The 26,627-nt window shown below is 39.2% G+C and overlaps 2 protein-coding genes across 2 annotated transcripts in view; one reads left to right on the top strand and one right to left on the bottom strand.

Annotated features, from left to right (window-relative positions):
- LOC137284201 (uncharacterized) overlaps nucleotides 1-5,420 on the top strand; it is a 45,243-nt gene extending 39,823 nt beyond the window's left edge. The window contains exons 14-17 of the mRNA XM_067815927.1: nucleotides 45-186; nucleotides 860-1,008; nucleotides 1,482-1,616; nucleotides 4,032-5,420. Of these exons, the coding sequence (XP_067672028.1) occupies nucleotides 45-186; nucleotides 860-1,008; nucleotides 1,482-1,616; nucleotides 4,032-4,214 (609 nt within the window). The 3' untranslated portion in view covers nucleotides 4,215-5,420. The remainder of the gene's footprint in view (nucleotides 1-44; nucleotides 187-859; nucleotides 1,009-1,481; nucleotides 1,617-4,031) is intronic.
- A 2,816-nt stretch (nucleotides 5,421-8,236) lies between these two features.
- The window catches only part of LOC137284203 (GTP-binding protein Rhes-like), a 30,356-nt gene continuing 11,965 nt past the window's right edge, over nucleotides 8,237-26,627 (bottom strand). Inside the window, exon 3 of the mRNA XM_067815928.1 lies at nucleotides 8,237-12,362. Coding sequence (XP_067672029.1) covers nucleotides 11,782-12,362 — 581 coding nt within the window. The 3' untranslated portion in view covers nucleotides 8,237-11,781. The remainder of the gene's footprint in view (nucleotides 12,363-26,627) is intronic.

Raw genomic sequence — 26,627 nt, 5'->3', positions numbered from 1 at the left:
ACACTAAGATTCCTGAAGGGTTGCATGTCACCTGTTTCTGTTAGGGTGTGTACCTGGCCCCTAGCCCCGTTAGACCACGGCACCAGGCGGGGGAAGATGGCCAGACTTTATCCGAGGTGTCCGACACTCAGAAGGGACAGACAAGAGGAGATAGGGTCAGCGAGGAGCTGGCGAAGATGCAGATCGGTGGGTACTGGGAATGTGTATGGACTCAGGTGAAGTCTCGGGTAAAACAGATGTTCACAACCCAGGCTTGCCGTAGGAGGCGACTGCCGGGATCGGGTGATCAGGCTCACTGATTTGGTAGGCACATGGCATCATGTATGTAGGACGACGATGTCTGGACTGGTCCATTCTCCTTTATTTACGTTCTAATGGAATAATGCGGCCTCGAACAAGAAACAAACAAACGAATCTTCCATGATACGAACATTGTTGCAGATGTTAATGAAATATACTAAATCCTTGAGATCCACGACAATTCCTGTCAAGGCTAAATGTATATGTCCAGTAACTTGTGAATGAAAATTTGAGCAACAATCGATCAAAGACCGGTCAGTCTAAGTAATCTTAGTCTCAGCTATTATTCATTACACTCCACTACTCAGTATTTATACTAAGTTTACTTATACTGGAAAACCGATGAGACGGACAAACAAACCCCATTTTTACCGTTTCATCCGAAAGGCCAACGAGGCATTTTTCCTGATTTGAAATACACAAACGATCTGATATGACAACTGTACATTTCATAAGACTAGTAAGATTTGTTTAGAATTTTTAGAAGAGGGAAGGACAAATACTGAAATATAAAAACAGAATCTGATGTATTTGAGCACGCGATTTGACTGTTTAACAGAATACCGACGTAAGATTATGGAGCGAGAGGGCCGAAAGACGATAGCGGAGGAACTGGACAGCAAGGGCCGGAGGGACTTCGTATTCACAGAGGCTGACCTCAACCCCATGTTCATACTGGTCCAGGTGCTGGAGCGGGGGCAGTACTTTGTAAGTTACTGGATGGGTTGAGCAAGGACTGGCCAGCTCGGAGTCAGTATATTGTGTCTGTGGGGGGTATTCATGCTTATAACTGATGCATGGTGTCTCTGTGAACTAACACTTTAAAACCAGTTTCAGTCTGGGCTAATACAAGCAACATACACACGCATGCACATCGTCGTATGAACGAAATATTCTCGAATGTAGCCTTAAACCCCATTTCACCTGACCCCACTCTCTCACTCAGATGGTCGTCCGCAACCTTCACTGATCGTAAAAGGACTGCAGAATGAAATGGTCGAAGGGCTGACGCCTTTGTTGGCATGTCATTGGTGGATCATCACAATATCAGTCACAATCACAATGTCTGGTCTCGATTCTTTTACAAGCTAGCATTATTCAACTATAACACTGCTAACGGCGAAGTTAAGTATTAAAAAACATTTTATGGCTTAAACTCATCAATCACTGCATACTTTTAGGGCGTGAGCAATATGATCTACCCAGAGCAGCCAAGTCTGAGCCTAGTGAGCAATGGCGCCGAATGTATAGTGTTATCCAAGAAGTTCTTCCAGGAGAGATCCAGCGATGCTAACATGCGACATGTCAGGCACACTGTAAGTATGCCATCTCTATTATCGCCTGCCGACTGAAATAACACCCTATCTGTCTTGTGCCACCTGTTTTTGCTGACGAGCCGTATTCAATAGGCTTATGTAAATGATCCGTGTTGTGTGTGATTCGGATCTCAAACGCCCGTATCAAGGACGTGCAGCATCACTCGTAACAAGCTTGCCGATTGGAAAAGTAAGATGTACTCTAATGGTACTCCCCACGGAATAATCACTCAGTCTGGTAGGGCGAGTTAAAGGCTTTCCAAAGTCACATTTAATATGTTACTATGTAGCCACACACGCACGCACGCACGCACGCACACACACGCACACACACTCGCACACTCGCACACACACACACACACACACGCGCGCGCACACACCACGGGTGTATATCTTCCTGGCAGTTCAGTAATACCAAACATCATGACAGTATCTCATTGTTAGCTACCATCTACCACGGATGTATATCTTCCTGGCAGTTCAGTAATACCAAACAGTATCTCATTGTTAGCTACCATCTACCACGGATGTATATCTTCCTGGCAGTTCAGTAATACCAAACATCATGACAGTATCTCATTGTTAGCTACCATCTACCACGGATGTATATCTTCCTGGCAGTTCAGTAATACCAAACATCATGACAGTATCTCATTGTTAGCTACCATCTACCACGGATGTATATCTTCCTGGCAGTTCAGTAATACCAAACAGTATCTCATTGTTAGCTACCATCTACCACGGGTGTATATCTCCCTGGCAGTTCAGTAATACCAAACATCATGACAGTATCTCATTGTCAGCTACCATCTACCACGGATGTATATCTTCCTGGCAGTTCAGTAATACCAAACAGTATCTCATTGTTAGCTACCATCTACCACGGATGTATATCTTCCTGGCAGTTCAGTAATACCAAACAGTATCTCATTGTTAGCTACCATCTACCACGGGTGTATATCTCCCTGGCAGTTCAGTAATACCAAACATCATGACAGTATCTCATTGTTAGCTACCATCTACCACGGGTGTATATCTTCCTGGCAGTTCAGTAATACCTAACGCCATGGGGATGTTGTTGTGGCGCCCAAGCTGCTATACGAAGCGTAATAAAATTCCCACGTACACTCCCGTCAAATATGTACCCTTGAAAGATACTGTTTGCTTAGTACAGTCCTTGAGGAAGATGAAGGTGTGAATGCACCCCCTTGACTAACCAGTCTGCATCCTGAGGAGATTCTTGGGTCCTCCTCTTCTATTGGTCCAGTCGAGTGTCGGAAACCTGGGTTATATGGGCGCCCATCTCCGCCCAGATAAATAAACAAAACATGAAAATAATAATGAATAAAACCCTTTTGATAATCACAAGACTTCCTGTTATTGTGCGATATAACTGTAAAAAGGTGATATGTTTATAAGCAACTACGAAATTTGGATGACGTCAAATGTTAACCTAAAGGTGAGGATATCCAGCTCAAAGGATGACGTCACAATCATGTCAAAGCAAGTCAAGAGTTCACTTGAAATAAACACTGCAACATTTGTTAGAAATCAAAATAGGAAATCGCATCAGATTTCAGTTTGGTCCCTGTTGAACCAAATCGGAAATCAACGAAACGTTCGGAATTCTTCAAAGTAATATCATGTAAAATGAACTAAACACATCGGAGTATGTATAATGCTTCTCTGTAATATCGATGTGTTTTTAATGAGGATACATACATGAGCTTTCAGTTTATGTTTTTACGCATTAACATGGACGTGCACGAGCCGTTTACAGTGTAGATAGTATTAGGAAGATCATGTCGGAACAACACAGAATGGGCGCTGGCAATCAGGCCGGGTATTCTCTGTGGTGCCCATCACGGCCAAATAAAGGAGACATGTGCCTTCTCCAAATCTGGCAGACAACACCACTATAAAGCTTGAACTGACGTCGCTTTACGCGGCATGGTGTTAGATTGCCATTTGTGCTAATTCTTACCTCCTTAAAACAAATCGCGTCTGGGTCAGAGCGTCTCGCTGTTCCCAGAGCGAGGAAATAGATGACCCTGGTTTCTTACCATGTTCAAGCTGTCGTTCATCGCCATTTGCAAGGGTCTTGATTATACAAAAAAAAAACTTGTTTTCTCCCAAGGTGTCACTGAAATATGTTATGACGATTGCTACAACGCCAAGGTGAAATTCGTATGATGCTTCTAATCATGGAGATCATCTTTTTCACTACGATACCTGAAAGATAGAGGTTTTCGGAGTTCCTTCACATCTAGGTAACACATGATTTATTGTTTATCTGGTGTGTGCGAAAACAAAAGTATTCGTAATTAGACTTTTTAGGGATTATTTTGTGTCCAGGAATGATATGCCAAAGCTGTTTTTTTTGTTAATGTTATTGTGATATTTTCCGTTCTGCAGGAATGTCCATTTCCAGACGAGGCAGAGCTTCAGAAGAACCTGAAGGATTATGTGAACTGGGAGGCTCACCGCGCCAAGATCTACCGTCGTCTCGTCAGACAGAAACAAAAGCATCACGCCAAGAAGAAACAGTTTCTTCCACAGTATGTTGGGCAGTACAGCTTCAGAACGGGTCCTTTATGATGGTTCATGCATTAAGTAGCCCATACAGAACGTTTATGAACAAGGTTAAGTGCTCGAACGTTTTGAACACGTATCACTCGTGCAACGACAAAGAAATGGATCATCAGTCTTATCTTTCGGGAGACAATTTCAGAATCATATCATGGCACAAACTTCGAAGACATCTGTGCCAATGGTCCCTATGTTACCCAATGCAGTAAGTGAATAACACGCATGCCGGTATGAAAGCGGATCCATTGCTTGTAATCTCATCATAGATCTCTGACAATCCCATAAGGTCAATACAGAAATCATTTCCGCTACAGAGGTCGGTGTATTTTGGTACCCTCTTGAGCAGGAGGTGACCTTGGATTGTACCACAATTGAGATGCGTTTCCTTTATTACTTGTTTCAGATTTTGTGCACTTCCGAATATGCTATATACACCTTCAGCCTTACTAGGGTCTATAAATGAAATCGGATTTTTGCCTGCACGAAAAACGTGAATCTTGAAGCATTTACTCATTATTGTATGTAACTCAGGATTATTTATAATATTTATTTTATACCTAGACAAAGGCTTCAATGAAGCCGCCCTTTTGTCGACCTTCGTGTTAATTTAGTTTCCATTGCAAAATAATCAGATTTATTCTGGTAAATCACTAATGACTGTACTACTCGACTTATGCACATGCGTAACCTCGTGTGGCGTATCCAAACTATATTAGCCAAGATGGACGACGATGTCCAGTAATCTGCTACGCTAATTACAAGGTGTGTCTTGGTACTGATTACATCTTCACCTCAAGGATAGGGAAATGTACAACTGTGTGATTTCAAACAGTTATCTCAAAGGTGTTCTGTTAATCTGCAGGAATATCATTTGAATATTTCTGCTCATCCAGGTGTCAAATTTTAACCGAAAGTCATTCTAGCAATGGTTTTAGATGGTACAAAACTGCATTCAACTAATAGATAATCAACATGATGCTTAATACACATGTATTTGGAAATAGGTCTTAATATGCGTTCATAAAGTTATGCTTCTTACTACGCAATTCAGAACTCACTGTTGTTTTTATGAAATATTAATATTTGTTACGTAAGTTTCTGAAGATGTTACAGATGTTAAAATCCTGTTTTATGTTATAATATGCATATCTGTGATACTGATACTCTGTCTGTGATAAGTTAAAGTGCCATTAAAAACTGTCTCTTTCAAACCCAGTGTATTTCTAATATGTTTTTTATCAATCGCTGCTTTACCTGATCAGCTGATTACAGCCACAGCCAACGTCTCTGGACCTAATGCTGTCAGTATTATTTCCTGAGATTCTAGTCTCCCACATGCCCCGAATTTTATTCCAACATTAAAAAAAGTCTCCTATCTCAATTTTCTCGGCCGCTTTGGATAATTACGGCACGATGTGATACAAATGCTGTTACTGCGTACTATAACAAACTCATAAAGCCCGGGGCAGTATGACGTATCGCCAGCTATTCTTAACATGAATAAATTTTGGTACTCAATCTACGTCATATATAAATAACTTTAAACACGCGACGCCAAGCGTTTTTAAATTCAGTAAAACAGAATTCAAATGTTTTGGAAAAACATTTAAAATTTGTTTTGTATTCTCTCTTCCTGGTCGGGTTGAGGATATAGATGAGAAACAATACAAAGTATTATGGATGGCCTATCATTGGGACGCAGTATTCGCTGTGCCTCAACTGCCAGAATCGGTTGTTTGGGTCTAATACCAGAAATGATTTGAAGTGAGCAGCGGCTTTGTGTTTTCTTCCTACCCATGCAAAACATAGAAATTTCATCTTTGAGTGGGGTTGTGTGTGTATTTATGCATGTTCATCTTTGAGTGGGGTTGTGTGTGTATTTTATGCATGTTCATCTTTGAGTGGGGTTGTGTGTGTATTTTATGCATGTTCATCTTTGAGTGGGGTTGTGTGTGTATTTTATGCATGTTCATCTTTGAGTGGGGTTGTGTGTGTATTTTATGCATGTTCATCTTTGAGTGGGGTTGTGTGTGTATTTATGCATGTTCATCTTTGAGTGGGGTTGTGTGTGTATTTATGCATGTTCATCTTTGAGTGGGGTTGTGTGTGTATTTTATACATGTTCATCTTTGAGTGGGGTTGTGTGTGTATTTATGCATGTTCATCTTTGAGTGGGGTTGTGTGTGTATTTTATGCATGTTCATCTTTGAGTGGGGTTGTGTGTGTATTTATGCATGTTCATCTTTGAGTGGGGTTGTGTGTGTATTTTATACATGTTCATCTTTGAGTGGGGTTGTGTGTATTTATGCATGTTCATCTTTGAGTGGGGTTGTGTGTGTATTTTATGCATGTTCATCTTTGAGTGGGGTTGTGTGTGTATTTATGCATGTTCATCTTTGAGTGGGGTTGTGTGTGTATTTTATACATGTTCATCTTTGAGTGGGGTTGTGTGTGTATTTTATGCATGTTCATCTTCATAGTTTATCAAACAATGCTATAAACAGCTAAATCGTGGCCAGTATATTTCCACCCGGAAAGTTAATTTGCGTTTTAAGAAAAAGAAACAAAACCATTTACAAAATGAACGCTGAATCCATTGTAAGGTCCATTCCAATGGAGTGATATGAAATTAGTAGTTCAAGAGGTGGCTGTTTTTCAATTATAAGATTAAAATGGAATCTTATTCAGAGAAGTGAATGAGTAAACATTGTGGGTTTAACTAAGTCTCCACATAAATGAAATGAGACAAGATACCAGTTTTCGTGACGTATGTTGAAAAGGAAGGATATGACATCGCAGTCTTAGACACCATGCCTGTAGCTTTGTTTTTACAGAGATTCACTTTAATGTGTTATCTACAGACATACCTCAAAGGTATAGACACTTCGTAATTACAGCCATTCCTTTTGATCTTCTTGTCTCTAACGAAACCCCATTTATTTTGAGCATTACTTCTTAATATGATGCCGAAATTAAATCAACAGGAGAGTCTATTTTGAAGCTGTAACAAGTAACCCACTTTCGTTGTTTAAATTTAGTTCCAAACTCAGGTATGGTGTGTCCCTGGATAATTAGATCCATCGTCAGGTAATTAACTGTCATGGTGCCAACACTGACGTTTAGTACAAGTAATAATGTTGATTAAGGCTGTAAAATGAACACTGTCCAATTCTACGCAATCTGTTGGTTATACTTTACTCAAACCTGTATTCGGAGGGCATTTACGAAGTATTTTGATTCAAATTATCGCTGATGTGACACTGATTCTCATATTAACGTTAAAATAATTTATCCAAATAAATGAAATACTAGACATTAAAAGTTATGATGCCTTTGTGTCTCACATTGGTATTTAACGCAATTTTAACATCGACGCCTTAAAATGTAACAAGACCATTCTTTCAGCACACATTTAGAACGTTTTATGATGTTTTTTCTATACTGAAAGTGAAAATCTTCAACTCTGGCATTTGAAGGATACAAGGGCTCTAGGTTAGCGCGTGCCCGTGGTAGCCACGTGGAAACACAACAACTTACATGTCAGATTCCGTTTCGTATCATTGTAAAGTATCTCAAATTAAATGTCAAGGACTTGTTGTAACATCTTTAAAAAGCTGTAAAGACAGCTCGTCTCGAATCACATAGTAATGCTCATGTTTGGTATCACCGTTGTTAATCAGAATTGTGAAATAATCATATCTTGTTCTCGAGGGCTCACTGGTATATTCCTGTTTAAGTTTAACTCATATTCTTGAATGGATCATGTTTTTCAATCCAGAGTCGTTCTGGTCATGCTTTAGATTCGCCAACGTTCCTTCTGGTTCGATCTAGTGAGTGATGAGTATGGTTTTGAACCGCTTTTAGCAATATTTTTCCGAATATTTATGTACAAAACAAGTCCTAAATATAGACAAAAGAATATCCACTCTCAATTATGAACCGAAATAGAAGTTTCATTGGGCAAAAAAGCAATAACCGAATGGAAAGTGTGATATTGAAACTCGGTCACTTGTGATTAAAACAAGGAAGCATTGTGTCTTACATATTTATTCTTCATTGGCATATTCAACGCATTCATGTAGAAAATTACAAATTGTTTTGAAAATATGACTCAAATGTCTATGCTCAATGCAAACATATCAGTATGGCATTATACACATATAATGCAGACAACCATAGATTGTATCAACAATATTTGTACAATCTTCCAAGGTTGTATACAAAAAGCCCACTATCGACTGGATCGTTCAGACAAATGAATGTACAACAACATATTGTACCGCCACAGTACAACAGGGAGTATTATACATGTAGTTACAATACAGTCTGTTCCTTGTACAAACTACCATCATATACAAATATACCACTCAACTTTTGATAGGGATGTTGCATTTGCCAATGATACACCAAACAGATTACCTATAAGTCGGATGTTTTTGGCCTGTAAAGGCTTCCATACCTCCGTATTCCTTTCAAAGGTTCAGTCATTGATGTCAACTAACTAAACAATATTCAACAGTGTAATAGACAGATGTTACTTGTTGTAAGCTACTGGACACATGTAGTTGCCATCACTAACTTTCAAACTACACAAATGCTCAGCAATAAAATACTGACAGCAAAAGAAACGCAACGTTTTTAACAGAAAACATAAACATAAACGGTTTCTCTTTTGAGATTTCATTTTTTCGAAAATTGCATTTCTTTTGCTGCACAGTATATAACATAAATAATAGATGTTATCGTTAAAATGAAACGTCTACTTTGTATTGATGGTTAGAATATCAATAAAACATATGAGAATCGTATAAATAATGGAATAAATTTTCGTGATTTTTGTATTGATATAATTGGCACTAAGAACTTATGAATTATCACTCAGCTGACATATAGTATATGAAATCATCTCTCAGATTACTATTGACCTTTATAGTAGTTATCCTCTGTTTACCGTTATGAATACAACTTTGTGACTGTATAATACTCAAATCAAGATAAGGAACATCTGAAGTTGGTTCAAATGGCCATATACGCGAGCTTTACTTTAATTTCCTTTTGGTAGTATAATTTGAATGATGAAATTGCAAAGCAGCAAATAAACTATATACACTGACAGCCTTCATCATTGCCATAACGTTACAGAATACCCATACACCGATGAATATCATTTTCACAATAGATGTGCATTTTCACAAATGATACGATATGTATACTCTACAAGATATCATTACATGACGAGATATGTGTCATAGTGATGCTTTCATTGTCATGACAATCATCGAGTTAAGTCATACATGCATGTGATAATATTGTCTCACTGACACACGATAACAAACACTCAGATTACTACACAGTATATGATACAACAGATAATTGATTTTCTCCTCATTGTTGACTTCTCAGGCTTATGAAAATCGCTCTGTAATCATAAAGGATCAAAGCGGTTGGGCCCTTGAACCTTTCACCTTGTCCTTTGCTACATCAGCACAAAGCATCCCAAACTGAATCAGTTATTGCCTGCCACTCCACATCGGATGTCGGACGCAAATGTCTAACAATCACAAGCAGCGATCAGAAGAAGAGTCGGTAATTCAAACATGGCCTCTTGATTAATACTTACACTTGTGGATGCTCTCCTGCACGGATCGAACATGGACATTAACACAAAGCGTCGTCCAATGGTATCGCGACGGACTGTGAGGTTGAAGAGGATGACTCTTGGCATATTGATGTGTCAGCCATGATGTAAAGATATCAAGTGCAGCAGAGAGAGTCCAGATAAGGCATGCAGAATCTAGTTGCCAATGTTGTGTTCAACGTGGTCGTTAACTGACCATATTATGAGTCAAGGACACATGAGAGGCTTGATTTAAGAACAAACAATTTCCTACAGTCTGGTTAAACAGGTCAATATTCGTCAATGATTAATCACCGTGTTTGCTATACCTCTTTCGAAAGCCTACAGATTTTTGTGTGTGTAATATGTGTGATTGTATTTCTTCAAAATAACAAACAGCATATTCTTTCACATTACTAAAAATAAGAAACAGCATATTCCTTCACATTACTGACGCTAGAGCTGATTCTTTCTTGTTTGATGAGGATAGTCAAGTCTAGGTATCTTCTGCATTGTCAATCTATGTGCAGTTAACATGGTATGGCAGAATAGCTGCAGTGATGTGAAAGAACTGGGCGTTCGCTAGCATTTTGAGAAGAATATAATTGGAATTATTTCTACATACATTAGGCTGAACAAATATGCAATACTACCGGAAAATATGGACAACCTTTGTGTTTAAAACATTGGTTAATTCTGTTAGTACAAATAAATTCAAATATCTTTAATTCACAGTAACACATTCTAACCTATAAGCATTTCACATTTAACCCCCAAGAAATACACCTCAACTTAGAGAACTCAAATACCTCGAACCAAACAGGATGGAACAGGATGAACCTGCTCCCCCACATGTTCAGAATATGGTCCAACAGAAATAATTACCGACCCCATCCTCGTATTTGAGATAAAACAAACTTGGGGAGGTAAGTATATTCATATCAAAACGCTGTGATAACTTGCTGTTATATAACTTGCTGTGAAGTACAACAGTAAAGAGAAGATGTATACGTCTTCACGATTGCCAGTTGCCCGTTGTAGCAAGATATACATTATACCTGTGACAGAATTATGACGAAAGTCCAAATTCTACGTTCAGGATATCCATGAAGCAACAGAACGATTATGTTTTACTCGCTTAAATACTTCGATGAAATAACTATAAACACACCATAAGGCTGTTGTTTAAGGCGGACTGCACTTTCCCACCAGACAGTAAATCAATGATACAATTAAAGTAATTAATATATTTTGCTGTACAATGTAAAAGGGAAATCGCCATCCTTCCAACAACGGATTATGTTATTACCATAACCGTACGGTTACATCTTTGGGATGAGGGGGTTCGAGACAAGTGGAGTATCGTCAATATACTATGCTGATGATAAGGGCATTTCCAGCACAGTTATATCTTTGGGATAAAGGGGTTCGTGAGAAGCAGGGTATCTATATTATACCGTACTGCTGACAAAGATAACATCTCAGCCCTATAGTTACATATTTGGGATAATGGTGTTCGAGACAAGCAGAGTATTGATATCACATTAATACCATACAGCTGTTAGCAGACCATTACCTTATATCTAGACTCAAGACATCGAGGTCTCAGTGCATGTATAGATCGTGGCATGGTTTACTATGCTTTCATTCAACTATTCATACTTTCATAATTCTACATATTCAACAACATTAAGTGCTGTTCCCAGGTATATCATCACACGCTGTAATCAAGCAGTAAGTTGGTAGTAGTGTTTGAATAACGTTCTTCTACACGGAAGTCCTCGACACACTTGATATCGGTCTTTTATTACTCCTGTGGAATATCACACATTCTCGAATGTCCTTGAACAGTCGATGTTCGCCACAACAATGTCTCCATGAATTGGTATGACGTGCACAGAATATAAAGAGCTCATTCAGCTTTGGGATCAAAGCGCACACATAACAAGGTCCTACATTTCACTGTATCACACACTTAGTTTCTGCTGCTGCTGCCGCCGCCGCCGCCGCTACCATTGGTTCCGGTTTATCTGCACTTTTCTGGGTGTTTGTTCTACTCTGTGCCACCAACAGATCTGTTCTAATACTGGGTCTCCTTACATTAGGAGCAACAGCTCCGCAGGCATCACTCATCTTTCTCCGAATGGACATCATCCTTCCTCCTGTTGGCGATCCCCCTTGACCAACATAGGTCGGATGAACCTTCCTGTGCAAGGATGGACTCATCTCGGTGGGGAGTTTAGCTGTCTGGAAGAGTCTGAAAAACACATCATCAATGTTGATGTTCTTCTTTGCTGAAGTTTCCAGATAGTCACTGCTGTCTTGTCCCTCCAGAAGCTTGGCCACCTCTCTGGGATCTATGACCCTGTCCTTTTCCTTGTCACACTTGTTTCCCACGACAACCATCGGGATATTGAGTAGCTTCATGGCCTTCCTGGTTCTGCACTGCCTCTTGCATTCCAAGATCTGTTCCTTCAGACGGCATACCTCTTCAAAGGACTCACGGTTGTCTATGCTGTACACCAGGATGAAGAGGTCACCTAGAATTGAAATGCATTTTGAAATGATTAGTATATATAAGTGAATGCACGAGTGAGTGCGTTTAGCAGTATTCAACAATATTCCAGCTATATGGCGGCGGTCTGTAAATAATCTGGACTAAACAAGCCAATCAGCATGAGCTTTTGGGATATGCAATTGGGATACGATGACATGTGTCAAGCAAGTCAGCGTGCCTGACCACCCGATCCCATTAGTCGCCTCTTACGACAAGCATGGATTGATGAAGATCAATTCTCGCTAGGATTTAGTATATACGAATCTGCAATCAGGAACGGTATATGAAGTCACAAAATCACACTGGCACAAATCCATTCAAATTGTAACCTTAGAATGGAAATAGCATAAAAACATACCAATAAATACATTCAAATTTATTAAAATATATTCAAAACCTTACAATCGAAATCCATTTGATACAATTGCCATATGTCTTTTACAGTGAAAACGTCTCCTTGTTCAAACATTTTTGTTTTTGGTAAAATTATTCATCTATATTCACACAAGTCAGATTGCATATAAACTGAAAGAATGAAATTTTAATCAGGTTCTGGTCTAAAAGAATATCTTACCATCGAACCTCTTTCGATAAAAAAACATAATCTAACATATCACAGAAAACGAACGGTGCAAAGAGCTCATTGTCTCTAGCAATATATATACTAAAATGTATAAACATTTAAAACACTAGTATACTGTTCATTGTTCAGCTGGTACCGTTCCATTACACTGTAAAGAACATCATTTTATTTTCTCGTTCAAAACCTATATTATTGAACACTGTACTGAATTTACAAACAGTGTGGCATATGTTTTTACTACATCGCAAGAATTTAGTGTTCATGTTTCAGAACACATGCAAGTATATAAAAGGAATGCTCAATTACTCATACTTGAACCCATAACATCGCCGTGACGTAACAGGTTCCATCAGACCCCCCGTCTCAGCATCACCAACGAATTCATGAGAACATGTTTCTGGACAGCTATTTCCCTTTCATTGCTTGTCATGTAGCATACGTCGTTGAAAGAAATGAATATGTTTTCTCATCACCTTGACAAGGAAATGGAGATCCCTCCCACCACAACAAGCTATTAATGTAATTACATGTTGTTGTAGGTTACAACATACCCGTGCCATACGACCAGAAAGAGCAAGACAGATTGATATACTGATATCTTCCCCGAGAAAGTGATGGGTTTCAGTATGTATGAAACATTGCAGCCAGACCAAAGTACATGTAATTGACATGCCCCTCATAGCACTGATGTATATTGTAAGTAATTACTCTGCTGCCCGTACATTAGATTGAGAGGGTACGGTGGAAGCTTTGTTGAAACTGACGGCGCGTCCCAATGGATGGCAAGAACACTGTCAGCATTATCAGTACTTGAGTTCATGCGGAGGTTAAGATAGAGTAATCTAAAGCGTGCAGGGTTTCTAAAATATCAACATCATTACTTGCTTATCGTCATCACCATGCTTATCGTCATCATACCAGCTGTTAAATGCCGACCTGTGATGATCGGGTGTAGAATAAGTTTTCTGCAACCTATGCGTGCCATAAAAGGAGACTAACGGGATCGGGTGGTCAGGCTCGCAGACTTGGCTGACACATGTCATCAGTTCCCAGTTGCGCAGATTGATGCTCATGCTGTTGATCACTGGATTGTCTGGTCCAGACTCGACTATTTACAGACAGCCGCCACATGGCTGGAATATTGCTGAGTGCGGCAACTCACTAACTCGTTCTGAATGGCACTTAAATAAGCACTTAAATAATGGCACTTAAATAAGCACTTAAATAATGGCACTTAAATAAGTTACATCCAATATGCTAGTTCTCCCTGCTTCTTCTGTGTCTCGAGAAGTCCCGGCTACCTGGAACCTGTATTCACACGTACAATGAATTATCACTAGTGTTTCGGTTTCATGCAATATCATATATAGGACGGGACGAAACTGCCTGCGTTGTTGAAATGTAAACAATATGTTTTTTTGATTATTGGAAAGGAAAGGGCAATGAATTAAGCATTGACCTTGGGTTTGCTGTTGACAGAAACCAGTATATACGATTCAAATGGCCTCTGACAATTAATAAATTGTTATCATATTAACGACCAATGCAAATAACACACAATGCCAGCCAGCATGCGCCAGACTTCTTACAAAATTAGGGCGGAAATGAGGAACGAGCAAAGAATAACTAAGGTAATTAATCGAGCAGGTTGATCTTCATTATGGAAATCCATTTCAAATTATGCTAGTTATGTACTATTTTCCTAATAAACACGGTCGCTAGTAGCGGTAGCTATAGTTTAATAACTATGGTCAGGCTAATGAAGTAGAAGAATGGGTACGTTCCTTTGTCTGTAAACCCCATTGTGACAACCAGAGAGGGAAATCCCTATTCATCAGTATGAAGCTACACAGACGCACAAAGAGAATTCTGGGGAATTCAATAAAATGATAATACGAGATTGTATAAAAATTAAAAGAGAGAACGTACATGATTTTGCTGGGCGTTACTCGAAACAGACATAAAGGCGTACAGACACATAAACACGAACATAAACACACATACACAGACACAGGCATATTACTACACTCATAATGAAAGTGTCATGACATATATTTAGATACATAAGTATGAAAAAAGATGTCAGTCCTTTCTAACTTTCTACTTGCCGCACTTGGTTGACACATATCATCGGTTCCCAACTGCGCAGATCGATAATCATGCTGTTGATCACTGGAGTATCTGGTCCAGACACGATGTTTTACAGACCGCCGCCATATATGTGGAATATTGCTGAGTGCGTAAAACTAAACTCACTCACTCACTCTACTTGCCACATTAAACGGACACAACAATTAAGTAGGGCATCCTTCTCCTATAGCGGAATGAAGTGAGAAGTCACTCTCAAAGTGACAAAAACTCTCAACAAGACTTCATGACAACAAGATAAATTCAACTTTCCAGTGCTTAAAATTCTGTGTCTCAAGCAATATCCGTTTAACTTCAGCCCTTTGGGTTTTCATTTCCGTTTATGTTTTCCTACTATAACTAATACCGGTGTTATATATTCCCCATGTATTATAGTCAATGTATTTGCAATTGGGTAACACTTTGAGCTGGATACACTCACAATTTCGCATCCAATGCTGTTAAATACTTTTCATTATTTTGACCCACATTCTACGTTTTCCAGATTCTGTATGACACTGGCTTGCCTTTGCATGTATTTGCAACAGGTTACAGTTGGAGTTGGATACGTTCACCGAACACATGATGTCATCACTATTAGATAATGTTTCATAAACACTTGGTCAAGATATAGTCGGAATCTCACTGTCGAAACTCTGACTTTCACAGAGCTTTCTTACGAATATACACTGAGAGAAAAATAAGGGATCACAAGTGTTGCCTTACTTTCTTCCAGATGTATTCACAAGCTGTGCATTACATGCGTGTGAAGATATCTTGGGAAAAAGTACAGAAACACTTGTCCTTCTAGTGATCCCTTAGTTTTTATCTTCAGTATATTTCCTCAAGAGCATCTTCTCTGAATTCGTATAAAATAATGAAAACGTGACTACTATTCCAGAAAAGGGTATTCTTAACGGATACTTTTACTTTTCATTTGTTCATTTTGAATTATTTCCTTATGAAATGTCGTTCTCACGTTTCCATGGCAGCGAAGAAAACCGAAAGTGTTTTTTATTTGACAAGTTAGGCAGCTTCATGAAGATTTCCTGTCGCCTGACAGATGTCGCCAGTGATCTACCTCATTTGAAGAACAAACAAGAACTAACTCCAGCGGACGTGTTCCTGACAACCGGAAGATTTCGGCCATTATCTCTTGGACGCTACGTCGACGTCAGTGAACACTCCTGGACCATTACATCTACATCAACAAAAACATAGGAACAGTGCCTGTACTAAATGTCACTCAATATACAAGTATTTGCATACAGCTTATGTTCAGTTCTTGACACAGTCGTATTACTTCTTAAAGAAACAAAATCATACATTAAGGTTACATTATAACATTGTATATTATTACGATATAGCATTGCTAGTGCCTACTAGCGGAATTGTATGGATGGGCGTAGAGTCAATGTCCTTCGAGATGTCATTAATGTCATTCTCTGGATCTTATAAACAACCATGTGGGTAGTGCTAGGCACGAACATTGTCTAGATAAGCACCTTGTAACCAAGGTTAAAGGATGGACAGGGTTTAGAGGAACGTCAATAGATATGTTTTATCTCACGCGGCGCACGATTATCAATATACTAATGAACACAATGTTGAAATCTTGGCGTCCCGAAGTATGTAGATGAGTCATGGACACTGCAATTATCTGTCATTTGTATAGGTGCTTGGAAACTCTGGCTTCCCTCTAATCAAAATCAGACGCAGTGATCAAGGGTGGACATATCATATCGCGTTGTTTGGACATAGAAAATAAGGGACATGATGATTGCACTTTATGCCGAAACTATACGTAAAGGAAATTTTAGATTATGTAAACGTGACCTATCAAGAAGTATAGGAGTCCTATATTAAGGACAATCTTTCCTGGACAGAAATGACCCCCAAAAGATGCATAGGATCTTAAATTAGGAAAAAGCTTAAAAAACAAGTTGAGAGAGTAAGGAAGTGGTCGTATAGCTTTTAGGTGATGCAAATGAAAGCTGAAAAGTGCCAACATGTTTTATGGCTGATGTAGGATACAACAACCAGACGTCTCGTTTACGGATACATTTTGGAAAACTCAATAACGACTTCTCCGCCAGTTGGTGTTAACCATCGGGAATCATCAAGATCATGTACACAACCTTCAACAATAAAGCATAAGTATATTTTATTAGAGATTGTCTATTTCTCTACGGGAAAGAAATTAAAGGTCACACGCTACATAAAACACAACTTTGCAGATTCTGATACCTTTCGGCATGCACTTACCGAAACGATTCATCAAAAATGCCAATTCAACCTATAAAGTTGAAAAAACGAAAAAAAGCCCATGAAATCGCAGTTCAAACGATTCACTAGATTTCCCCAAGCGCTGGGGAAAAGTGGTTTTAACAGCTGTGCTGCGCTGCGCCCATAAGGCATGCGCAGTGAATAGGTTCGCGGAGCTTAAAACAATAGGCATGCAAAGGGTTATGAGATCGTGAGCAGTAGTCTAATCTTTGTTGTGTACACAAACAAGTAAATAATCTACTCGTTTCACACACAAAAAAAACTTGTTGGTTGTGGTAAGCAGCCTCTGTCACAGAGAAAGCTCAATGGCTTGCTTACTGACACCGAGATGTCTGCCTGCCTGTCTGCTAAAGACAGTACACAGTACACATCTTCAGTCATTGACCACATGCAATTTGAACTTAACACCTATCATACTATAAGCCATTAACAAAATAATTTGATTTATGACTCGTGCACTCGAGCTTGTCTCTACCACATTATGTAGTTAGGCAGGTTTGATACTTGTACACATGACATGCTTTTATGTCTGTGGCTTGCACTACGTCCATATTTTTCTCGGATGACTGGATCTGACGCAAACTGGTGAAAACTCTTTCAGTTTCAGTCTGTCAGTTTCAAGTGTTGCTTTGTACTTTGGACGAATGACAGTTTCCAGCCACGCAGTAGTTCACCAACTCTACTGAGATGATTTTTGATTGGATCGAACGCAAATTCAGACAACATCTATTTACAAAACCTAGCATATCTGTATACATTCTTTATGGATAACAACTTCTTCTGTGATTTTGTTTGACAATGGTATATGAATCCATACTGAAACGACGCATCAAGTACGATAAAAGAAGTTGTTATCCATACAGAATCTTACTTTCCTGTGACACGCCATACTTCTAAAATGCCCATAAAACAGAGCATCTTTCTGTACACACAATGAACCCTCAGTGTTATCAGCAAATGATTCAGCCAATCAGAAGCCGTCATTACAATTAATCCCAAACCCACCTGCTATGACTGAGTTCGGACTCCCGTGGGCTTTGTTTCGAGGGAAGTAAGCCCAAGTGCAAATATTGCACTTTTGAATCGCGATTGTACGCTTAAAATTTTATTTATTTGTTTTTTTACAAGCACCAATGTATATTACATGTCATGAATAAGTGATAATTGTGTTTTAATTATGTTTGATTTTTTGGTTGCATGTGACCTTTAACATGCTATATGTTCCACAGACGTCCAGAAGAGCCAATAAAGCGACTCCAGCAAAATTTCATTTGATATTCAGAGAAGTTCTCCTAAGCGAGGCAGTATTAGTGTTTATAGTAATACGATCAAGCATGCTTAATCCCCGAAATAGTTCCGTTTTCCCACACCAGAATATTATAACGTACATTCGTTATATTCAATTCAATAATGCTTTAGCATCAGGTTATTGTGTTCGAAACGCCTTGTCAGAGGACGCTGGTTGACACACCAGAAGCACTTAGAATAACAAAAACATACTGGGAAGCCAAACTAATTGTCAAAAAATAGACACACGTCTGGATCTTGCATAGCTTTTTCGAAAGAGACATACGAATGAAGGCCATAAACTTTAACATGTTCTGGTTTCAAAGAAAATCGATCTGCTATGCAGACTAGTGAATATGGGTTGGGTTCAGGGCCGCAATGAGTAGTATTTCACTTATATAAAGGCATGTCACCTTGCCGTGACGAGAGACGCTCAGTTCTTAAGACTACATCAGAAGCATAAGGCATTTAATGTGTATGAATTCATTTAATTCCAAATATATATCTCTTTCTTGGTGTCCGAAAGTAATTGCTGGAATATTACCACATGCAAAAAACAACAACAAAAAACAAACAAACAAAAAAAACCCAAAAATGAATAGTCGTGAGTCATATCCTAAGATCGATCGTATTTGTTTGCCAGCACTTAGCCCATGTCGACACCTAGCAATTTTGCAATATGCGGAAGATTCAGAAATGTTATGGGAAATTGCCACCAGCAGAGGATTCTGTTTGATTTCCTTGTCAATATTTGTTTAGCAGTCAATATTTCTATCTCAATCCTAAACGCACCTGCGCGTATAGCGCAGCTGTGAAAAAACCCTCAATCAACCAAAGTGACAATAAAACACCTGTATTAATTAAAATCGTGATAATAAAAGCAAAACACGATTAAAGCATTTCCCCACGCAAATTGGCATCTGCAAAAGTACAAAGACATATATACCGCATACATATATATATATATATATATCGACCGATAGACCTGAAGACCAAACATGTCAACACGGTGTAATGTATACAGTCACATGCTGATCAGGGAAAGGTGAGACGGGGTTAAGTAAGTAGACAGAATTAATAACGTCAGTTTGCTTCCTTTGTGTCAGTTGATAGCAAGAGAAGAAGTGCAGCTGTTCGGGATTCATTTGCATAATTTATACATATCTCTGGTATGAGTATAGTCTACGCGCACAATGTCACTATCCTGACTCGTCTGACTTAGTTCTTCATCCTACCTGGCTTTGATCAAACTGCCCTGAGGTTCAGGGACACAACATATAGCATGTCTAGTTCTCTATAGGTGGCGGTATGAGGCATAACGACTTGACAGTGGGAACTCTGGGAAAACTCGTCTTGACTTAAACGGCTTATCGGATATATTCATCTATATTCATTTCAGTGATTAGGATATGTGGCTTATAAATATCCTGTCCTTTAGTATTCTTTCCTTCAAGTACTCCAAAGAACGACTGCTTCAATCGGAATACATCCGTAAGTCGAAATCCACAGACAAAACACATAACACTTCGACCTAAACGTAGATGTCATGATGGACCGACATAAACCAATTGGACCATGATCCTCCCGAAACCACTAGGCCACATCGTCTCAAACATAATATCCCGTAGAAGACGTGTCACTACTCCCAAATGATTTTAATAAACACCATGTCATTCCTGATAAAGCAATGTACGTGTAGATGTTTAGTGTAAGGGTAACACATTTCAGCGAATGATAAAGTTATCTTTCCCTCCGTCCTCCTGTCCAGCCTTAGTTGATATTTTCCCATCGTTTCCATTTGTAGTTTTACATCATATTATGCAAGGTTTAAAACCTGATCTGTTGTATTCCATTAGGGCAACAAGCATTTATTTTCGCTAAGATACGTTCAAGGTGCACGGTCGATATGCAGGGCCAGTAAATTACATGTGACAAAAGATCAGGTGATAATCATATAGCAATCATAACATGAATGTTGGCATTAATGTCTCATCAATGTGATTACAATAATGAACTAGCCGTTCGACCCCCCCCCCTCCCCCCAATGTGGGTAAAACAGCTGAAGGTCATATTCAATTCAATATGAAGCTCTCACTGTTACAATAACACGTATTCTCATGAAGTGGATAAAAAGGCGAGTGTGTATATATTATATTCAGCGACCGCTTTCTGTGTCCTTAGAAAGTAATGTCTTCTGTCCAGAAAAAAATTATTAGTTCATCCGGAATACAACCGGGAGCTTACAAATTGAATCCAAATACCTCATGCCAGGAATATTAATTTGTCGGGAGTCATATCCTAAGATGCGTGGCATTTTGTTTGCAAGCACTTGGCCCACGTCGATATCTGGTTATTTTGCAATACGCAGACGTTTAAGATGAGTTCCGTGACAATGTCATGCACAGGCTTTCCTGTTTGTTCTTGGAGCCAATATTTGTTGAGACGTTTTCTAGCTAAATCCGCAATATGGTTGCAAACAGAATGAAACAAATACTGTAGGAATAATGAATACACAGCTGTGTTTAAGTGACACGGTTACCATAAGGGACAATATTCACAAAAAGACCAAATATTCCCAACGGATGCTCATGTTGCATGACATAAGACGTAACCATGGTTTTCAAATTAATTTTAAAATAACCAAAATTGCAACATGTTACATTTTCAGGAAAACGTTGAAGTGTACGCCAGTTGATAGAACGGTGCCCCCTTTTCACGTATGGACTAAAAGTGAGTGAGTGAGTTTAGTTTTACGCCGCACTCAGCAATATTTCAGCTATATGGCGGCGGTCTGTAAATAATCGAGTCTGGACCAGACAATCCAGTGGTCGACAACATGAGCATCGATCTGCGCAGTTGGGAACCGATGACATGTGTCAATCAAGTCAGCGAGCCTGATCACCCGATACCGTTAGTCGCCTCTCATGACAAGCATAGTCACCTTTTATGGCAAGCATTGGTTGCTGAAGGCCTATTCTACCCCGGAACCTTCAAGGGTCGTATGCACTAAAAGAAATGAATAATACAGAAATGGCTTTGCGACATATTGACATAGAAACTGGGCGACATCCCACAACTATTAGTACGCTGGTACCAAAACACCAACGAGAAGCTGATGTGAAGGACAGACAGTCGACAGATAGATTGCAGAATTACCAGAGATGACACAACTCTAATGATATTTGTACACTTAAATGGTTGGCTGCAAGTACGCTGTTGAAAAGGGACTAGCTTCGATACTCGTCTGAAAACAGTAGGACAGACCAGTGAGATGACCTCCATTAAAAGCCAGACATACACAGCTTCGCGTTTAGCTTAGTGTAGAGGACGTGGTAACGGGGATCCTGACGAAAGTCGTTTTCTCCCGAGTAGTGTATATGGCAGAGCACGTGCATGACGAATGTGAGCGGCAACTTGTTACTGTGGGAGGCAATCGTACTGAGATAGAGAACATGGAGAGGGTAGATGTGCCATATGTCGTGAACAATCATTTTCTCACTACGACAGATGACAACGTTAGGTATCGCATGTCCCGTAATGATGGATTGCGATCTCAACTCAACTATGGCCTCCACGAGGTCTAGACGTCAGTCATACGAGCATGTTTGGAACATTTTGGACGCAGAGTACGTTGGAAGCTTGCCAATTTGAACAAACTCTGGAACAGACTTCCTCAAAGACAGACACAACGTCTGGTTAACTACATGAGCGGCGTCTACCATCTTGTGTCCTGCCTGTAGGCAATACTGACATTATCAGCTGCTTTGGTAACTTCTCTTCCTGTCCAAGGATTTGACAGACAATGCAGTGCTACATATGCATCAAAAGACAGGATTACGATTCCATAAAACGATGGAGCATTTCACTGGTCTGACAACAAGGTATTATCAATCCTTTTTCCAGGTCTGTATATAACGTCAAATCAATGTGAATAAGAACTTAGATAATTTAAAGAAACATAAAAATATAAGCATTGTGTTGCTTATCTACGGGAAATCGTATTCTGAAAGAACGAAGGACTTTCGAATTGCATGAATCATTGACCACTCGAAATTTAAGACAGAAAGTGAACTTTTTAAGGATGCTCAAGCCGCAAAGGCATAGCAGCGAAAACAGGCAAAATCGTTAACACGCAAAGCCACACAAAACTTGGCTTTAGAAGCGCCAGTTTGACAATATATTAGGACAGACCAGGAAACCCAGAAGCAATGCATCACTCGTGACCTTGTAAGCCATGTCCAGTGTTCGTAGCCCAGAAAGCCTCACCCTAAACTACAATATATCACATTAAGGAAGCACAAACACCCAATTACAGCTCTGTGTGTAGAGACCAGCAGGCAGCTGTCAACGCCATATTGACTGGAAGGAAGAAATTGATATATGAAATGTCATCAAAGACATCAGCTGGTGTTTTGACCACACATACATGTGTACTTTACTGGTGCGTCTGGGATTACAACAGGAAACCGTTGTCAACTGACCGGATCAAATTAATCATTTGCCTTCCGATTCTTATTAGATGTCGAATGAACAAGGCCCAGTTTATTTTTGAGAAATGAGAATATTAACTGCTTTCGAAGATCTTTGCTTCTGAATATTGCCTCTTGTAAGATGTTACATGTCGTAAACTGATTGAGCACAGTTAAATTTGTTTTTCGATGTGTGTGTGTGTGTGTGTGTGTGTGTGTGTGTGTGTGTGTGTGTGTGTGTGTGTGTGTTTGTTTGCCTTTCTTCTGTGTTACTCTATCATACTGTTTGGGGATTTTTTATTTGGAAAGAGGAGTTAATATTGAAGACTACAAAGGGCAGAGGAGAGTCACAGGTACACGGACAAGCTGATCATGCGGATTTGACACTATGATGAACTTCAGTTTGCAGAAACCATATCCGTGGTCATTAACCCACAAATGAAAGCCTAAATGCAAACAAACCAGGATGGTAATTGTATCTCGGTTATTACTTTGTTGATAAATTGCCAAAGAACGAGTGAGTCCTCTTCGCCTTTCCGATAATTCATACTCGCACTAATAACATGTTATTTGATCAAAAGCGCGCGCGCACACACACATACACAGGAAGGGTGTGTAAGGAAGGGAAAATCATTAGCAAGGAGAGACGGAAATATGATACTTATCTCATTGTGCTTAAAGGCAATGTCGTTTTCGACTGACATATCCATTCAGCGCAGTATATGTTGTCATTACCAATATGGGACTTCCTTTGTATGTCAGTTGAATTTTTTGAGTAGCGTTTGTGTAATGTTTAATGTCTCTTTTCAATGTCTGATTAGAAGACACTCCATTTTGTGTAGTTTAAAAGTGAGTCAGGAGGATGACGCTGCTTTCATAAAACTTGGCATGTGAGTGAGTGGGTATGGTGTTACGCTGCGTTTAGCAATATCACGGCGGGGGACATCAAAACTGACTCAACACATTGTGCCCATGTGGGGAATGGAGCCCGTGTGTTCGGCGCGAGGAGGGAACGCTTCAACCACTAGGCTACCTCCTCGCTCCTCTCAGCATATGAAGGACAGCGTCATTATATTTCAGCCAGAACCTGAACGTATGGGTACAGATATTGAACGAATATTCAGGCTCGTGGTGCAATACGGGACTTGAAATTACGTTTTCCTCTCCAAAGCACTGCATCTCAAAGGCTATTATATAACCTCATTCCGCAATTTAGCTGCACGCAAGTTGATTAATGGCAGATAATAACGCATGTGTGACAAATGCTGCCTATAATTTTCGCATAAAGCCTGATTGCATTAGGAATCAATTTCGCATGATCTTCACATTTATTATTCGATGTAATCATTGTTCATACCGTCGGTACAATACTTAAAGAAATAAACTTCTGACACTGTCTGTGCTATTTTCGTCCCTTAATTTTAATTCGATTTAATGTTAAAATTAAAAAATAACGTTTTTAACATACTCTGGGAGAAAAATAAGGGATCACATGAAAGGAGAATTGCTCCTCGTTTTTTCCGAAGTTTTTCACAAGCTTTATATCGCAGAGCTTGTGAAAAAACCTGGAAAAAAGTAAGGGAATACTTGTACACTCATGTGATCCCTTATTTTTTCCCTCAGTATAATTTTCATTCACTACCCAGACTGAGTCGAATATCGTTGAGTCGAACGAATGTGTTCAACTTACGCTTGCCTCGAAGTAAAGACTTGGTGACCGTGTGGCAGTTGTTAGTCAAACATATCCCCATTGAGTTGAACTTCGGATAACTCGAGGTGTTTTGCTCATCTTCGACACAACGGTGTTTGCAGTACTTCATAGACCATCAGTAAACAAAACAGGACAGTCTTACTAAAACTCTAAAAAGACTAAAGCCTATCTAAAATTTACCTACCCACAAGTCTTCACTATATGACTCAAGGCGGTACAAGATGCTCATGGCGTTTTTCTCTACGAACAACTGGGTTTAATTTCCTAATGTGATATAACCTGTGAGTCTATATGGTCCATGTATCATGGTCCGTGTATCATGGTCCGTGTATCATGGTCCGTGTATCATGGTCCATGTATCATCCTCTCCAAAGCCCAAGGAGGTTTCGGTTAGAATTTTGATCTTCTCTACCCATGCTTGCCGTAAGAAGCGACTAACGGAATCGGGTGGTCAGACTCGCTGGCTTGCTTGACTCATGTCATCGGTTCCCAATTCATCATTCACTCATATATTGTATTTGTTTGAACCAATAGATATGTGACACTGTGATTGTTTTCGAATGAGTCCCGAAAATAATTAAATCGACACAAGATAATTGATACCTAGCACCACTGTCAGGGTCCAAGCAAATTACGATTTTGAATGAAAACCTTGCTCCATACTACTAGCCCTTCTACCGTACTCCCTAACAAAAAGTGAAATTGTTAGACGAGACATCAAATCCAAAATATGCCCATAAAATCACCTTTTCCCCACCTGAAAAACCCCCAAAACAAACCAAATTAAAAAAAAACAACAACAAATAAAACCAACAAAAAACAAAAACAAAACAAAAGAAAAGAAACTTACACAGAAACAAACACAGAAACAACAACAAATTGTCCCCACCTGAAAAAAACTAAATTAAAATAAAAACAACACAAAAGAAACTAACAAAGAAAAACACACACAAAAAAAACAAGACAAAAACAACCCCAAAACTATTACAAAAACAAACAAAACAACAACAACAAATTAACAAAACAAAAACAAAACATCGAGAAAGACCACAACTTACGCAACCTAATTAATTTCCAATTTTATTAAGCTAAAATGTCGGAAGGTGGGTAGCCTTAGTTTTCATACGTCTTTTCGTATATGTTAATCACACTTAAACGTAATTATTTAAATAAGGTCTGCGAGGATTTGGCTCGAGCAGTGTTTATTTAAATAACTACCATGGTGAAGGTGATTAAACGGTTTACACTGCGAGGGCATTTTTATTTAATACGCGTATAATTAGGCATGATGAAGATTATCAAAGTACGTACAATTTATTGTTTTAAATTGAAAAAAAAATAGGGCCCCAGGTCAGGTAATTAGTTATGCTAGTAATACACTTCAAAGAACAATGGACGTAACATTCACTCATATTGCACTTCAAGGACTTATAACTCATGTAGACGGCGAGAAACACGTTCTCCTTGTAGGACTGGTACGGTTGAATTTATTGGAAAATCCTATCACAGCTTGAATAAAAAGATAGGTTTTGTTCAGTTAAAACTGAAGATGGACACATGAGGTAAATATTTCTTTAGGTGAAAATCATTTCACCCGATCCTTATCCTTATGGAGCTAAGATATCTATCTGACGTCGAACGTTCGCACCATCCTTTAATCGGATGTACCGTGCCAAACACATTAATGTTGACATGTGTTTTGTCGTATACTCTCAGGTGTCTCTGCCGCTGATGCAGAGACCAGATAATTAATGGCTGGTTGAGCTGGCGTCTAATCTACTCCTG

Source organism: Haliotis asinina, chromosome 5 (assembly GCF_037392515.1).
Source record: "Haliotis asinina isolate JCU_RB_2024 chromosome 5, JCU_Hal_asi_v2, whole genome shotgun sequence".
NCBI classification, from domain to species: Eukaryota; Metazoa; Mollusca; class Gastropoda; order Lepetellida; family Haliotidae; genus Haliotis; species Haliotis asinina.
Note: the sequence above shows the minus strand (reverse complement) of the source record. Positions and strands in the feature narration are given on the sequence as shown.